The following is a 17,702-nucleotide window of genomic DNA, read 5'->3' on the forward strand; positions in this document are numbered from 1 at the left end:
TCTTGTGGCCGGGTATTGTGTCGTAATGATAAACATTATATCATGTGATGGAATATAAATGGACTCAGGATGAGAGGGCACTTTCTATTATCCTCAGCAAATGTTAATACCCAGTTTACCCACGTCAAAACCGCAAGAAGTGGTGGTTGTTCTCATGCGCAGTCACATTGTTTACATACGACCAAAATCCGACCAAAACTACGTTTCTCTCTGTTGGTTAGTCTTTTCCTCAGGGAAGTCGGGTTTTGAGGATGCAACAGCGACTACTAAAAATAGGTTTTTCCTACGTCGAAACCTGTTCTTTTTATAGTGTAGTCGCTGTCTCGTCCTCAAGGAGCTTTACAAAGAAATTGACAGGTGACAAAAAGCTCTTTGATTTTAATCCCAACAACCCAAAACATTTTTGGTTCAGGGTCAAGCCACAAGTTTCAAGCCCCCATCCTTTATGCCAAATACCTTTAGGATTGATAGCAAAGAACAAGAAACTAAGTGTGAACTCACATTTTGTGGGGTGAAGTTCTGTGGTGACTTACCTAAGCATGTTGGGCATGGTTGCTGTATTATCAAACCTTCCCCAGCGATAATCAGCATATTCACCTGTTGTGAAGACGTGTTGTTTGGCGCTGTAGCGCCAATGTGTCAAGAATTTCTTCACTACTTACCGATACACTTTAGTCGAATTTGTTCAAGCTCATGGCAAGTGTTCCTAGAGTGTAGGAAAAAACAGACCTTTTGGGATGTCTGCTATGAGCTTCCGAAAGGAATCTCATTCTTGGCCAGGAATGGCAGGCCAGAGGTCAATAAATTTGATGGTGAGCAGTTTGCATGATGTAATGTCGCGTCTAAGAGAGACCAGTTTTCTAATACGAGCTCCTGATGCTAGTACAATCAAGAACATCGCATACTGTAGCCTGTGAGTTGTGGTTGCCCCCGTCTAAGAGGAAGACCTGTGGTTTGTATCAGGTCCACTGAATTGAGGGGCTGATCGAAGTCTATTAGTAACCACCTTGTTCAGGGACCAAGTGATTGGAACCCTTCTAGAGCGGATATTTGTATAGTGCAAAGGACCGCAGAAGGGAAGTGGCAACTTCTGTATACTGTAGAGTCAAATCACAAAATCATAAATCAATGAACCCGTTAATATTACATGACTGCTGCAACTGCAAGGCGTTTGTCTTCAAAAGGGCTAAGAAATTTTAAAACCGTTTCCCTAGAATTTTTGACTGGGCTCTCAGTATGGATACTATAATGTAACAATGTCTTTCATACATACTGGTATTGGCAGATATATGAAGTCTATAATTTTTGTGCTAGGTACCTAGCAATGTTGGGTGAGTAGTTTTCACAGTATAGATATTTAAGAAAATCCCCTCGTGAAGGTCTTTGACTCGCATAAAACAGTGGACAGTTTTGGAATTTATCTCTTCATCCGTTATTAAGGTAATAGGAACCATTGCCTGTTTGGCCAATTTGGGGCTATTTAGTAAGCTGTTCCTTAGTTGGGTAGGAGTTTGCTTAACATTTTCGAAATCTGGAACTATGGAGGAAAAGGATATATCGTCCTCCATTTGTTCCAGTCTTGTAGGAAGGCATCTCTTACTATTGCTTGCATGACAGTTTGTGATTCTCATATGTGGTGAACAGGTCCACTTCCATTTGTGAAAGCATGTTGGCTATTTTCAGATGGCTGTCTAACTCCACTCTATTGAGGCTGTTATTTTCCGTGAGAGGGAGTCTACTATCACAATGAGAGACCCCGTAAGGTGAATTGTAGACAAGTACTACTTCCTTTCTTGCCCCACCGAAGGAGGGCTAGCATTACCATATTGAGAGGAAGTGAGTATCATCCAGACCTCTTAATGAGGACATTGCAGTCATGTTGTGTAGAACCAATCAAATGTGTCTCTCTCTTTTGGAGGTTTAAGTTTTTTGAGAGACAAAAAGATAGCCATCAGCTCCAGGAAATTGATACAACAATTCCTCAGAGTAGCTGAACACCCCCCTGCCACCTGATGATCTTCCCAATGTCCTCCCAACCTGTTAACAAGGCATCTGTGTATATTGCCATTCATACAGACTGAGGAGTCAGGGTGACCTGTATCGCCAGGGATTCCTTCCAGGACCAAGGTCGAATTATCTTCCCAACTGTTTTAATCTTTTGATGAGGTCGGTCTCGCATGTTGTTTGTTTCATGCGATTGAATTTGTTCACATTCATTTGTTGTAATCCAATTATTGGATCTATTATTGATGCAAATTGCAACAAGCCCATCATACGTTCCAATTGCCGTTTGGAAACTCTGGGCTGTCCAAGGCACATTTTGAGGACTTGCTTTATTCTGTTTCGAGTGTGTTGCGGAAAGAGAATGAGCCGGGAAAAGTATCCCAACTTAGTCCTAGCTGCTGAAAGTGTCTGCTGGGTATGAGGTGGGATCTTGTCAATTTATCATTAAACCTTTTGACTGTAGTCAGTTGACCGTTGGTCTTAAGTTTTTCAAGCACTTTTCTTGTGGGCCCCCAGATCAACCAGTCATCTAGGTGGGCTATTAGTTGTATTTCTGATTTCTCAAAGAACTACTGTTACTAACTTTGTCAAATCTTAGGGCAATGTTTAGCCCACAGGGCATGGCTTTGAACTTTTACCTACATATCTTTCCCTATCTGGAGCCTTAGGAAGGGGTGGAAGGGAAGGACAAGAGGGACATGCTAGTATGCATCTTTCAGACCCAAGTCCCTTTCTAGAACAATTGAACGCACTGGGGCAACAGTAGTTATTCAGAAAATTTGGCAGACATTGTGCTTGTTCAATGTTGATAGGTCTAGGATCACTCTTCGTTTGGAGGAATCCTTTTGGGGACACTTGAAGAGACGTGCTTGATGGCAAATTTCCGCATGTTTCCGTATGGCTCCCATTAGCAGGGCCTTTCTGTACGTAACATTCTAGAGGGGTCTGGTTTTTGGAAGAACCCCTTTACAGGAAGGGAAGGGGTGAGACTGTTTCCACCCCGCTTGTTTAAAATTACTGCTGTGTCCTCAAAGGGAAGACTTCAATTGCCTGTGGTGTTATTGAAGTCAGCCCCCAACCTTATCATACCATTCCTATTGATATCTGCCTCTGCCCTTGATAGGCATTCCATTTGTCGCCTTTCTTTTTCTTATAAGAAGGTCTTTGGACCTTGTGAAAAATTTTTTTTTCTTGCTGTTGTTCAAGTCCCTTTGTGAGGCATCATCCCGTCTGAGCACCTACCTGTTCTTTGAGGAAAAAACTTCTGGGGTGACTGAAGGCTAACCTTTTTAAGTAAGTCTTTTTAGGTTGGTAAGGGGTAGTTTTGGGTTTTCATTTCCTAGATTCCCCTTTTTCCCAAAAGAGAGCACTCTTGTACAATTCTGTTGGAGGGCTTACTCATTAGGTTTTTAACCACAACAGACTCCTCAAACAGGTTTTTACAGAAAGGGTTATTATGTAATGCAGGCAGTCCCTGGTTATCGGCAAGGTTCCGTTCCGAGGGGTGTGCCAATAAGCGAAAACCGCCACTAACTGAAACTGCAATTTAGGGCACCATAATGGTGCTTATGGCACGCCATAAGCACCCGTATGGCATGCCATAAGCACCCTTATGGCATGCCATAAGCACTCTTATAGCGCTGATAACCGGAACTCTGCCCATTATGCCACTAGACAAGTCCCATAAAACAGGATCGCCGATAACCGAGTCCGCTGATAACCAGGGAAGTGACTAGTTGGAGCCATCCAATGTGCCAAGTGGTTCTCAAAACACATTTAACTACAACAGCAACAATTGTTCTGGAACATTTTGGAAACCTTTTGATGGCAACTTCCAGCAAGGTGGCAGAGGTTATGATACTAAAGAGGTGGATCCTGGTATGAAGGTCTGCTGAGGCTGTCACCTCTGAGATTCTTCTCATAGTGGTCCTAAATTGCTGTTTAGCCATAAATAAAGGAGGCTTTTACCCTTCAGAATGGAGCTGTAGCATTGCCCATTCCTTGTTGGTTTTCCAAAACTGGGATGACCGAGGCATATTCTGCAATTGTCTCTGGTCTTTTAATCACCATAAAATTATAAAATCGGTCTTTACAAGATTAATGATTTTTAAAATGAATGTATATCTTTGATTATAATTTTTATCTCATTAATTAGATGTTTACCATAGGGAGGGAAAATGCGCATTGATGTATCTAACCAAAGATTATAAGTATCATCAGAGATGAGTACTGGAGCCCCTATCATGTTTTGATTTGAAGTTTTGTATTCAGAACTGAACAATTAGTGGTTGCCTGTTGTAGTTCGAACACTACACCTTATTTGGGCAGCAGTTGCATATTTTGGAGTGTACTGGACTAACTTGAATTCCTTTTTGGAATCACACATCATGTCCCTCATACATTGCCATTCTGTGGCAATGACATTTTCTGATGTTATTCATAATTTTCTTGTGGAATTGATGAAATGCCACAAGCTGTATATCCTGTTTTGGGAAGCTTACACATTTTGACAGTTTCAACAACTGAACTGCAACTGTCCGTTACTAAAGGGGCAGAAGTTCTGGTTAAGTTACAATACCCTTCTGAAAATATAGTAATGTAATAAAATTCCTTTTAGGTTTCTCTCATGGCTACCTGAAATTTGTGTCCCTGATACATCTGGGTTCAGCATGGTCATTTCAGTGGCAATGCCCACTTCATATTCCATAGTAAGAATGTCTATCCCATTTAGAAATTTTTCTACATCCTCTGCAGGGTTAACCTGGGAGGTAATGGGGACTAAAGTTTTTGCCCAAACAGAAAACACCTGGGAAGTACTGAGGACTGATGTTACTGGGTTTTGACCTAAACATAAATCTTAATCTGAGAAAAAAGGATCATATCCGCTGCCTGCCGTTAAGATATGATTTCCCTTTTCCTTAGTCCTACTGAACCCTAGGTATCACCAGGACAGCTTAAAAGGACAGCTTAAAATGAGCAGTTTCATCCTTAAAACTTGCTCCCAGAAGCATACGACAAGTTTGGTATATATCTGTTGACTAAGCAAATTTTCATTGTTTTTACAAGATTATACCCATGGCAGGTGGTAATAAGCCATACCCACTGGCACAAAATGAACTGAGCAATTTGATACAGAACACTTGAACAGAGGGTCCTGCATAAGGACAGCCCTGTAGTGATATAAAACAAGTTTTTATTAGAAGCTAGTCAGTATTAAATTATTAATGAGGGAAGCCTCTGTTCTACATACAGATTCCATATTTGTAATAGATTCTATTAGACATCTATGATGACTTAAGCCTTTTGAGGTTTAAGTTAGTTTTGACAGCTGTATATGGCTGTATTAGTCCTTTTGCACTGGCTATGGAAAATTTTAATTTAAATTGTCATACCATTTGGACTAATATCCTTTGTACTAATTTGTGTAAGTAGCCCAAGCCACTGTTTTTATGGCTTTAGGTTATTTAATTACACCCAGGATAATGTTTATATCCAGTCCTAGGGTATTTGAGCTAAACTACCACTTAGTACACCAACAATAGGATGTTTCCTAAATTGTTCTTTCTCATCATACTATATAGGGTATTGCCTAATCCAGATTAATCTAGATCAATGTAAAGGCTGTACAAAAACAGAAAGTTACTTACATGTAAACTCATAGTTAGGTCAACATCTTTTGTCTAACCCAGATTCTTTATATCTAGCCCTAGGCTATTTAGTCTACTGTATAAAACAGTAACTTTCTAATGTAAAACTCACTGATGTGAAATTTTATAGACTGTCACCTAGTATAGTTTATTGTCTAATCCTTATTTATTAATTTACCTTTAAAGGTATGGGGTTAACTAGGTGTAATTTGTAGCCTTCAAGATAGGCTGCTACCTCATAGCCCATTTGGTCTATGTGCTGTTATTGGTCTACTATATAAAACGGTAACTAATGTGAAACTATATTTAGCCTATCACCTAGTTTAGGTTATTAGCTAATCCTGGTTAATTAACTGTTTTTGTTCTACCACATTAAAAACAGTAACTTACTCATGTGAAATGCTATAGCTAGGCCAGCCTATCACCTAGCCTAGGTTATTGTCTAATCAATCTAGATTATTTAATTCCCTTTTAAGGGTAAGCACAAAATAGCCGACAGTATTAAGAGGATGCAAGTATACAGGCTATATAAAAAGAAAAAATGTCTGTAGCCTTTTATTTAACCCTAAGGTCTTTGGTGTAAACTTAGGATGTTGCTTAGGCCCATAGCGTAACAGGATAAGTTCTTAATTCAAGTTACTACTGAATCCAGGTAATTTTTTTTTACCCTTAAGGATATATAATCCTAGGTTATAGGCTAAAGACAGTATCTTCTACAGCCTACCGAACATATTCTCTCTGAATCAACATAGATCATAGGTTACTGCCTGGTACAGTGGTCCCCCCGTATTCGTGGGGATGTTTACTAGACACATACAAACACACCGCGAATAGTTGGAACCCCTATAAAAATGCTGAAAACAGCCTATTTTGGTAGGTATAAATCAAGGAAAACCCACTAAAAATTTTTGTACCTTTGTTTTTAATAGCTTTATCACAAAAAGTGCATTTTATAATGAAATTGATTAAAAAAAAAAAAAAAAAAAAAAACAGGAATTTCTGGATATTTAGCATAGAAAAATATCGCGAACATGCGAATTTCCCGCGGATAATGGGTAGATATGGTCCAGAGAGGAATCCGTGAATTTGGAGAACATGAATACTGGGGGCCCACTGTATGCTCTTACCAACATTGTTATCTAAAAGGATTACCTATATTAATAATAATTTTGGAACATTTTTTTAGATAAAACTAATAAAAAGAATGGTTAATTCTTCAAAACAATTTTTCTTCTACAAATAGGTAACGCTCACTAACTGTAAGAAGTGCTGACATGTACTGGCCTCCCCCCCTCAAAAAAAAAAAAAAAAAAAACCGTTTACAGCTTTTCACACACAATAAAATGATAGTTTCATGGTCTAAAAAATTTTAGCTGGAACTTGAACTTCGGGAATGAAATCAATAAGTGAAGACCAAAACTCTCAAAGTTAACAATCCTAAATTGTTAGCACTGATGTGTACTGGCAAAAAACACTGGTTTACGGCTTAGCTAATGATCCTACAGTATATCTTTAGTGTCAATGTGTACTGGCGAAAAACGCTTGTTTATGGCTTTTTACGCACAATAAAATCATTGATCCACATTATAAACTTAAAATAATATTAGCTGAAATTTAAAATTTACTCCTAGTTTCAACTTATGTTTCCATAAACCTCATTAATGAAATTATTAAGCGAAGAACAAAATTCTCGGAGCTAGCTTAATGAACATAAATTGTAAGAACTGCCAATGTGTGTGGGCAAAAGAAGCCAATTATGGCTTTTCGTGCACAATAAATCATTTCTCCACAGTCTAAACTAAAAAATGTTTAACTGGCAGCTCCACAGTCTTAAACTAAAAAGTTTTTAACTGGTACTTAAAATTATGCACTTAACTGAATCATTAAGTGAAGAACGGACTCCAATGAGTGCTGGTTTCTTGACCGACCAGAAAGGGAAAGTTATGCACTTAGCTTAATCAATAAGCAAAGAACGGACTTCTCTGAGCTCTGGTTTCTTGACCGACCAGAAAAGGAATGGCGTTTTGGTTGGATTTTGGTCGTATGGACACAATATGACTGTGTATGTGGTCGTATGGAAAAGTATGACTGTGTATGTGTATGACCACTTCTTGTGGTTTTGACATAGGTATGAACTGGGTATTAGTGTTCGCTGAGGATAATAGAAAATGCACTCTTATCCTGAGTCTATTTATGCTCTACCATGTGATAATACCTGGCCACAAGACCAGTTAAGAGAATTCTTTGACATTAGTCTGGTCACCATGGAGCTCTGGATAGACCATGGAAAGGGTAATTCTTGAGGACGAGACAGGGACTACACTATCAAAAAGAAGCAGCAGATTTTTGGTAGCTTAGGAATTTTATAAGGGAAAAGATTTTTCTATATTTATACAGTCATTTCAGGTTTGGAACTAGTTGTCCTTATTATTGAATTCTTAAGTTAAATGTAACATTCCTCCTGTTGTAGAACTTACTTCTCTTCCTCAGGGCAGTACATAAAATTTACACGTGCAGCCATCTTTTTAATTTTACCAAGTCTTATGGGTCAAGATTAAAATCAGAAGAAGAAAGACAGCACTAGGCAGAACAATTTTGTTAAATCATAAATAAAAGATATGAGGGAGATAATTTGAGTAATGGACTAAAAGCAGAAGATGATTAATGGACTAAAAGCAGAAGACTAGAATACATTAGTGAATGAATTAATGCTTATTGAAATTAAATCAGTATTAAGGAAAGTTAAGATATGGAAAGCTCTGGATTATGATGAAATGATTGCAAAGATGGTAGCTGAAAATAAAGTGAATGAGGAAACAAGTGTTGATTGGGAATTTGAAGTCGGGCAGTCACATCAAAGAAAGCTAACCTAACTGAATGTAGTAATAATAGTGGCATTGCACTAGCTCATTTGTTATAAAACTATCCAGTGTACTCCCCCTCAGCAGGCTAGCAAAATAAATTAAGGAAAGACAGGAGTTATACTGAGCAGACATGTTTCGAGGCATACATTATTGTGTAGCAGTTTACAAAAGTAAAAATCCCCATTTAATGGATTTGTGTTGTTCATCAGAAGCCATTTGACAGCATTCACAGACCAATATGTACATGTAATGGAAGTTCTTAAGTCACCATGGTATTCCAGTTAATTGTGTACAACTAATTGAAACTGTCCTTGGATAAAGCAGGTGCAAAGACTGTCAAGTTAATTAGCAGTATAATTGTTAGATGCTCTTTACGCCTCTCATGGACTTTATAATAAAAAGTGGTTGGAGATAGAGGAGGTATAGATTGTAGTAATGATAGATTTTTGACAGAATTAGAATATGTATGTTGTGTTGTTTTAACCCTTAGTGGAAAGATAAAACAATTAATACTATACAGCTCCTCAGACTGGGTAAACTTTGAGGTCGGCCAACTTACGAAAAAACACACCAATGGAAAGAGGAAGATATGCAAATGCACATGGTGAAAGAAAAAAATGATAAAAACTTTTCTCTACTTTCCATGAGAAGTTGAAGATGACTGATTACAACCCCTTGTGAGGCCTCTTTTACAAGTCAAATTGTAAATTTTACCGAGTTATACATGTTTTTCTAATAAATTATTTTATTTTATTTTTTTAGAATTATAATTACAGCTCACACAATATCAAAACAGGTAACAAATTGTGAGCATGTTTGTTGTAAAATATTTACATAAATTACCAAGAATGAAGATGCTGTAACTTTTTTGGATTTGTGCATGTTTTTTATAACATTTCTTTGCAAAATTACATTTACAACCGACATACCAAGAACAAAAACCAACAGCAACCCCTTGGTATATTTATAAGCAAATTTACGAAAAGACATCATGTGAGACAGAGACGCAGTACATTCTTCCTTGAAGTCAGAAGCAGAACTGAAGTCCTAAGACACCAGATTTGTGATTTTAGCCAGAGTAAAAGTTGCCATAAGTGAATTTATGGGCTATAGAAGTATTGGCACCTCTTTCCCACCTGATTATTACTACTCCTGAGAGCTTATCCGTCCATTAAGGGTTAATCAGATGAACACTGCCAGATTGATAAAGCTTGCTTAATAGAATGCATCATAGTTAGAGAAATGAGACCTAAGATGAACATAAAAATAGAAAACATGAGAGTAGAGTTTGTATTAAGGGAGTGAAATAACACTAGCTGGAGAAAAGATTAGTAAGGTTGAGTTTTTCAAATGCTGCAAAATTGCAAGTCAAACAACAGGCACACTAAGCAAGATTTGTAGAACAATGAGACTAATTTGCACACAGTATACATTATTTCAAAATTTGTTGCCACAAAAATAAAATTTTAAGGTGATGTGATAGAGGAGTGATGCTGTAATGAAAATTTATGCTAGTTCAATATAATGAGGTGATTGAGTTGGTTTGCACATATCTTTTGCATCATCCCAGGGAGAATCTATGTGATAGTGATAGTGTCAGCTGGTCTCTTCTGGACACAAGAGCAGTTTGAGTGAAGACTCAGCTTTACATAAATCAGAGCAGTGAGGGAGATTGAAAGGGCTTTGAGATTTCATGTAAATGAAAACAAAGTAGAGACTTGAGTGGATGAGAGGGTGAATTTGTAGAGGTCCCTTTTGTTCATGGCTTTGAAACTGATGATGGTGATGGGAACATACAGTTTGTACTTATGGGTCACAATTTCTCACTAGTGTGTGGTTTGCTACGTGAACTTGTAATAAGACAAATAAATCACTTATCTTGTATACAGTGCTTCTGTTTTCACAGTGAAATTGTGTCGTTGGTTGTTAAGATTACGTAAAAGTATAACCAATTCATTTTAATTTCTGTTACTAGAGGTGTCGTTGAAAGTCGTAGGAAATGTAATTGTAGTCCTGAAAGCAGTCTTGTACATGTATTCCATAAACTACATGAAGCTAGTATAAGTGTTGGAATATGTTGGATCCATGTTAATTTAGGCATGAAAGGAAGTGGGAGATGCTGACTAAACAGTTTTGGCTGCTTGTGTGGCTGCATTATGTATGCAGTGTCAGGTACAATGCATGCTTGTCTAGAATCTCTGCAATCCACTATCTGTAGTAACTGGCAGTCATTATTGAGCAATGGGGGTTAATGGTAACAGATGAAAAGAAATTTAAACCCTCTGACTTTATTTAGAATAAAATATCTCACTGAAATAGTTTCTTTAAATGCAAGGAAGAACAGATGATGTGTTCTGTAATTTTGTCCAGATTGACAATTTAGATTGTGTAAATTATTAAGTTTTTGAGATTTATTATGTATATAAAATATAATTATGTATAACAAAGCTTTCAGGACAGTCTAATTTGAGTCGAGTCAAAATGTCTTTGAAGTGCTTTTCTTAAAAATCTGGCATGAAATGAAATTGTGAGATCCTAAAAATTGAGTTTTTGATTGATTGCTAAGACTGTGTGTAAGAATTATTAAACCTTATGTATATGTTGGCAGCTTTGATTTTGATCGTATTGGAGTGTGCTATTGATGTCATTATTTTCATTATATGTAATTCACATTTAAAATGTTAAATGTTTAGGTAGTTTGCTTATTTATATCAGTGTGAAATCAATGACAGTGCTTTGCAAGGTTCATGCTCATTCCAGATAATGATGATAAGATTTTTATGACAAAGTTTCTGATGATGTGTTATTGGTTATTTTATTCATTATATTATTTCCTTGGTTTATTTCAGAAGATGATAATAAACGAAATATGGTTATAGTTGTGCTGGTGATAGTCGGTGTTGGATTTGTTATGGGATGTTTGGCTGCTGTTATCTTTAGGTTTAGAAAATCTAAACCCCTAGCAAATGCTGTTCCTGCTGAAGAAACTCCCAATTCCCCATCCATTGATTTGGACTCTCTGAAATTTATGGAATCAATTGGTAAGTTTGTCTCAAGTTACATCTATATTTAAATGTTTGCACCAGCATGGTTTACTTCAGGAAATGATCTTAATGAAGAATATGTACATATTTGTTGATAAATATTTTAGATATTTCTGTGAATTCTTAAATTTGTTGAGATCTTTGTCTTTTCTATGTTGTAAAAGTAAATGTGAAACAAATAGTGTCAATTCAACAGATACAGCTGTCAAACAGTTTTTGTAAATACTGTTTTAGAAGAACAGTTTGATTTCATTAAAAATGAATAACTTTAGTAGTTTATAAGTTATAAACATAAAGTTTTTAATTTTTTATGGGAATAAAGTTTTTACAGAAATTTAGAAAGATTGCAACACTGCTGGACTAGGTTTTAAGCAATATTGAACAGATTTTTAACAAATTTAATTATGACATACAAAAGAATTTTTCTTTTGACACAAAATGTTTTTATTTGATTTTACTTTTCCCTGTAAGGAGTAGAGTCATCAGTGCACCTCACATGGCAAACTGTACACATTACTTACTGAGATTGCTTGCAGTGTTCCTTCAGCCCTTAGCGGCACCCATTTTTAGACTTACTTTACCTCCATTCTGCTTCCTTTCTTCAGTCTTGCTGTCCAACCACTCGAACTCCATTTTTTCATTGTGTAAAGTACTAAATGGTTGAAAGTACCCTTGTTCTTGGCTTTATTGCTGAATTTTCAAAAATCTAATCTAATCTACAGTAGTACTCATGCCTTCCTATGCATTACAGGATATTGGTCTAGGCTATGTATAGTTATCCATAGAAGAAATAAGTGTTTGTATCATGTCTTCATTTTATATTTATTGCAACCTGAAGTACAAATGCAGACTGTTCTCTGTTCATCTTATTTAATAGTACAGGTTATTGTATATTCTCTACTGTAAATCCTTCCCCACTTAGGATCTTAATTTCTGAAAATGTAGATATCAGTGCCAAACTTGGTTTTGCTTATATGTTGCAGCACCATACAGAATAGAGTATATTATTATTAAAAAATGATACATAATTATGTACTTATAAAATGTGTGATGTGTGTGCTCAACTCAAGGAAATAAACAAGGTCGTATTTTTCCTTCAGGTCAGGGTCGATATGGAACTGCTTACAGGGCAGTTGTTAATGGGGAGGAAGTGGCTGTCAAAGTATTCCCCCAGCATTATAAATCATCTTTTATGAATGAAAAATATATATATTCCTTGCCTTTGATGGAACATCCAAACTTACTAGCATATCTAGGTAAGTGTGAAATATGATGGGAAAATAATTTTTTATAGTACAAAGATTTTTTTAAAAATTCATTTGTGTTTTGTTTATCATACCATTAGTATGATACTACCTTTGTTCTTGTTTTATATTCTTATTGCACAGAAGTTCAGATGATCAAAAATGAATTATGTACAGTATAGAGAACTAAGGTACGTAATATGGATTAAATTTATTTAAAATCACTTCTCATTTTATTTTATCAGAAAATTAGAATATTGACTGTCATGAGCATTTTAAAATGAAGGTGTTTCAATGATCTGGATTACAGGTGGTGGTGAATGCACTGGTCCAGATGGTGGTTTGTCATATGCTTTGGTTTTATCCTACTGCCCCCTTGGTCGCCTTAGCTCGTATCTAGCAGAAAATACACTTAGCTGGTCCACTTTTTGTCAAATTGTACTTAGTGCTACCAGAGGTCTTTCTCATCTTCACTCAGATATTAGAAGAGGTGGTAAGTAACTGTAATTTTTTTTTCTAGTTTTATTATTGTACAGTAGTATTTGTTGTTAATACTGCGCATTCCTTTGTTTCTTTATCTTTAAACTGAGAACTGATAATGGGATAAGAAAATGATTCTATATGTACAGAAGATGTCAAGCTCCGTTAAAGTACATGTGTTAGCCTGTTAAATGGATTTTTTTAAGACATGTTTTTATGTCTAATGGTGAGTAAGTAAATAAAATGATAACATTTGTTTATTATCAAGTCTTCAGATTTCTCTTGTGGGCTGGCTGTCTTATGAAGGATGAGATTTTTTGTCTTGGTGTTCTTTCAATATACGTATATTAATGAACTGTCCTAGTAATAGTCACCAAGATGCAGTTCATAAATTATTATAAGATTTGTGTCTGATTCTTATAAAGAAATTCTTTCAGTCTGCTGCTTGCAGCATCAAGTTTTAATTGTATGGTAGATTTTAAGTAAATATGATTGAGTTATAGGTGGGAGTGTTTTAGTGAAGAAATGTTATAATGTAGGTTTGTAGGTCAGTAGTATTTTAAAGATATTTGGTAATAGCAGTAGGAAAATGTTTTTAAAACTAGGTAGTAATGTTTTTGGATACAGGTTGATTTTGTCACAGTTTATCATGATGATGATTATATTTTGTATTTGGTTCATTAAGGTATTATTTATTTTAATTTTCAACTTATAATCACAACCTACATTCTATATGTTGCATAAACATGTAAATGTGTTGCACATGAATATATCATTGAATTATGTATAGTGGTAACTTTAGCCATGGTCAACAAAGGTATAAAACATTTTAAAAATTTGTCATATTAGACCTCCAGTGGTTGTATATTGTGCAGCATAGACAATACCAACAATCACAGGCCTCTAATGTCATTGGCCCTTTAAAAGAAAGTTGTCTTACCATGCAACTTCTCATATCAGGAATAAGACTATTCACATCTCTGATGATCATTAATTACTGGTATGCCCAGTTTTAATTAACAGTGATTCTTGTGTTGTACAGTTTAGCCATGGAAACTCATTGCTCTTTACCTAATTCTTTTAGAGTGCTATCTTTAGTGAGATATAAGTTCGCCATGTAGATACAGTATGTACGAGTTACTTATTTTAAGACAGCATCCAGGAGCAATAATTATTTAAAAATTAATTTGAGGACATTGATTAGGATAGTACACACTAATGTTTGCCATGATTGGGCTGTAAATTGGAAACATTTAAACAAGGATTGTACCTTTTAAAATCACTTCTTCCTAATTTAAGGCAAGTTGTCAGGGCATACTATATACAGTAGATTACAAATAAATTATGAATTATATGAACATGCTATATTATTTTCATAATAGAAAATAATAATTGATTTTCGGTTGTTTCAGATATTACTAAGCCGTGCGTCTGTCATCGAGACTTCAACACACGAAACTTACTGTTAACTGAAAATATGTCTTGTGTGGTGTCTGATTTGGGCTTTGCTATACACACACAAGGTGCCAAGTACTACGTCAATGGGGACGAACAACATGCTGAAACTTCGTCATTAACGGATGTGAGTTTAATGGTAGACAAAAGTTTATAGAAATTATTGAAAGTAATGGTCTTGCAGTTAAAAGCAAAGTAACTCTTTATGCAGCACTAATTGATTAGACTTAGTGTTGTATAAATTTTGTACTTAACTGTAGTTAATGTGTTATGGGAAGGGAGAACTCTTCTTAAAAGTTTCGTTGTGCTTGGATGTCAGCTATCTTAATAACACCTGATTCAGTTGTGAGTGATAAATGAAATATGTTTCCCTAAAATACATTTATTCTACTCCTAAAATTCTTATAAAGTTCCACCTTATTTCTGGGTAATTGAACCAAGTCTATCTTAAAAAAGGGCACTTGTAACTTTTATGTAATTCCAGTGATTGAACTGAGTCTATCTTAAACACTTGTAACTTTTATAAGTTAATACTTGGACTTTAATCAGTTCTTAATCACTGGGCACTCGTGAATAATTTTACAAGTTCACAAATCACTATGGAGGCCCGCAATCTCACTTCCACACTCCCGACACCCCCTTCTGCTACTCTTTCTCTCGTATGATCGGTATGTATGGGCTCTTCATTAGATGCTTATTTATGATATGAGTTTCTCACTTTTCGTCTATAAGGGTTCGCTTTTCCATTATTGTTCACGTTCTACTTTTCAATTTGTTTCGTTCAAAGGTTGTTGTTGGGTACTGTAGCTTCTTAAAAGAGGTCACTGGCGAGCAAGATTTCCATTAGTCCACATACTCGATTAACCTCTTGACCTCTAGATTAGTTCGTCCTGGTTTTTGGCCTTTGCGCTTTGTTCTGTATTTAATATAATATGCACAACACGTTAATTGATATCACTTGTCAGTTTTGCTATGGCCTCTCCAAGCCTTTCTGTTATTTATCATTCCCTTAGTATTCATATATTAAGATATTTAGTTTATTCAATTTCCTATTGCTTCCATTGTAAGTGTCTGGTCATAGCTATTGCAAAAAATGACTGTACGTATATTGTTTCATTGTAATTACTGTAAAAAATATTCTTATAATAATTCTGATTTCTTGAATTTCTTTAAAATTTAAGCCTTCTTGGTGAAAAATTAAATGTATACGTACAGTTTTTCCAGGGTTGAACAATCAAGTAATGATATTATTTTTCATTTCTGAAAATAAAATAAAAATCATTTGAGAATATCCCCACAAGACAACATCATATGAATGTATACTGTGACGTAGCCTCACAAGAAGGAAAGTTGTTGATACAAGGTCAAATGCAGTGATGACAATTTTGAACTTGGTGATAGGAATTTGGTATTATAATTTTACTATATTCTAGGACTATAGATTATAGTGACTTAAGGATTAGATAAGGAGTGAGAGATAGGATATTATTTTACAAAGGATTGGGCACGAGGCAAGATTTACGTAGTTCATTTCTTAGATGTCATCATGAAGTTTCATGGGCCTTATTTGATGTCTTAGGATTTTAATTAGATTATTCCACAACATTCAGTAATTCAGTAAAGTGTGTATATTTCTTTTGCAGTGTTGGAATGCGCCTTCATTTTTCCTTAATTTGTCATATTAATCTTGGATTTACAGGCAGTCGTCGGTTATCAACGATCCGGTTTTATGGGGCTTGTCTAGCGCCATAAAATTGGTGATTTATGGTGCCATAACAGGCCAATTTCCGGTTATCTATGGCACCAATAATAGAGTTATGGCGCCATAACTTAACAAGCAGAGGTACCTTAAGGTGCTTATGGCGCCAATAACTGGGTAAAGGCGCCATAAGCGCCTTTATGGCACCATAAATCACCCAGTTTTGGTTAATGGCGGTTTTCGCTTATTTGGCACGCCCCCAGAAACGTAACCCCCTCCGATAACCGGGGACTGCCTGTATATGTAAAATATATAATGCGCAAGTTTTATCCAAGAAATAGAATCTAGTAATAACTTTGAGAGGTGCTGTATTGATCTAAATAAATTGTAGACATAGTTAAGTTAAATAAAGGGGCACATTGTGTACTGTACCAAAATTTCATTAAATTGGTTTTATTAAGATAAATATGAGCTCAGTAAATTGCAATGATAATTATTAATTTTTAAAATTTAATTAAGGGTAAACTTTGTTTTAATTGATAAAAAAGTAATGACTGGATCATCAAAAATAATAGATTTGATTTAGTCTTTAAACAATAATCCTTAAATTCTGGTAATTTTAGGCTTTCTTTTTTTCAATCATGGTACAGTACTCTTTATGCTATGTTACCGCGTAATGACTTTGTGAGACACAAAGTTGACTTATGCAATATAAACACATGGACTGTTTATAAAATATTCTATAAAAACATTGAAATTCCATTGTTACAATACAAAACTTCTCTTTGTAGTTTAAGGAAAAAACTATTTGGATTTATCTATCATCCCAGATTTTGTAATAATGTTGTAGCGCCTCAGTGGCATGGTCAGTTTGGTGTTGGCCTGCCACCTCGGTGGCCGCGAGTTCAATTCTCAGTCATTCCACTGAGGGGTCAGAAATGTGTATTTCTGGTGATAGAAGTTCACTCTCGACGTGGTTCTGAAATCATGTAAAGCTGTTGGTCCCATTGCTGAACAACCACTGGTTCCATGCAACGTAAAAACACCATACAAACAAACAAACAATGATATGGTAGTATTCTTGATGCATCATTAAATTAAAACAAGGGCAAGTCACCAGCCACTTTTAACCACATTCATTGACTGTCATTTATGGTACATCACCTTGTATTATCTAGGCAAATTTCATTTTAATGTATTAATCGTTTAAGTATTTATGGTGAATTAGATTTTTAATTTAAGGATAATGTTTTATTATCCAGCAC

At 35.6% G+C, this 17,702-nt stretch overlaps 1 protein-coding gene across 5 annotated transcripts in view; it reads left to right on the forward strand.

Moving 5' to 3' along the window:
- LOC135220584 (probable serine/threonine-protein kinase roco5) overlaps positions 1-17,702 on the forward strand; it is a 185,153-nt gene that overhangs the window by 136,313 nt on the left and 31,138 nt on the right. For 4 of the 5 annotated variants that reach the window (XM_064257834.1, XM_064257832.1, XM_064257833.1 and 1 more), the window contains 4 exons: positions 11,365-11,556; positions 12,660-12,815; positions 13,114-13,296; positions 14,696-14,865. In XM_064257834.1, the coding sequence (XP_064113904.1) occupies positions 11,365-11,556; positions 12,660-12,815; positions 13,114-13,296; positions 14,696-14,865 (701 nt within the window). The remainder of the gene's footprint in view (positions 1-11,364; positions 11,557-12,659; positions 12,816-13,113; positions 13,297-14,695; positions 14,866-17,702) is intronic. The other variant, XM_064257835.1, reaches the window with a different exon arrangement.

The sequence above is a fragment of the Macrobrachium nipponense genome, chromosome 2 (assembly GCF_015104395.2).
Source record: "Macrobrachium nipponense isolate FS-2020 chromosome 2, ASM1510439v2, whole genome shotgun sequence".
In the NCBI taxonomy this organism is placed as follows: domain Eukaryota; kingdom Metazoa; phylum Arthropoda; class Malacostraca; order Decapoda; family Palaemonidae; genus Macrobrachium; species Macrobrachium nipponense.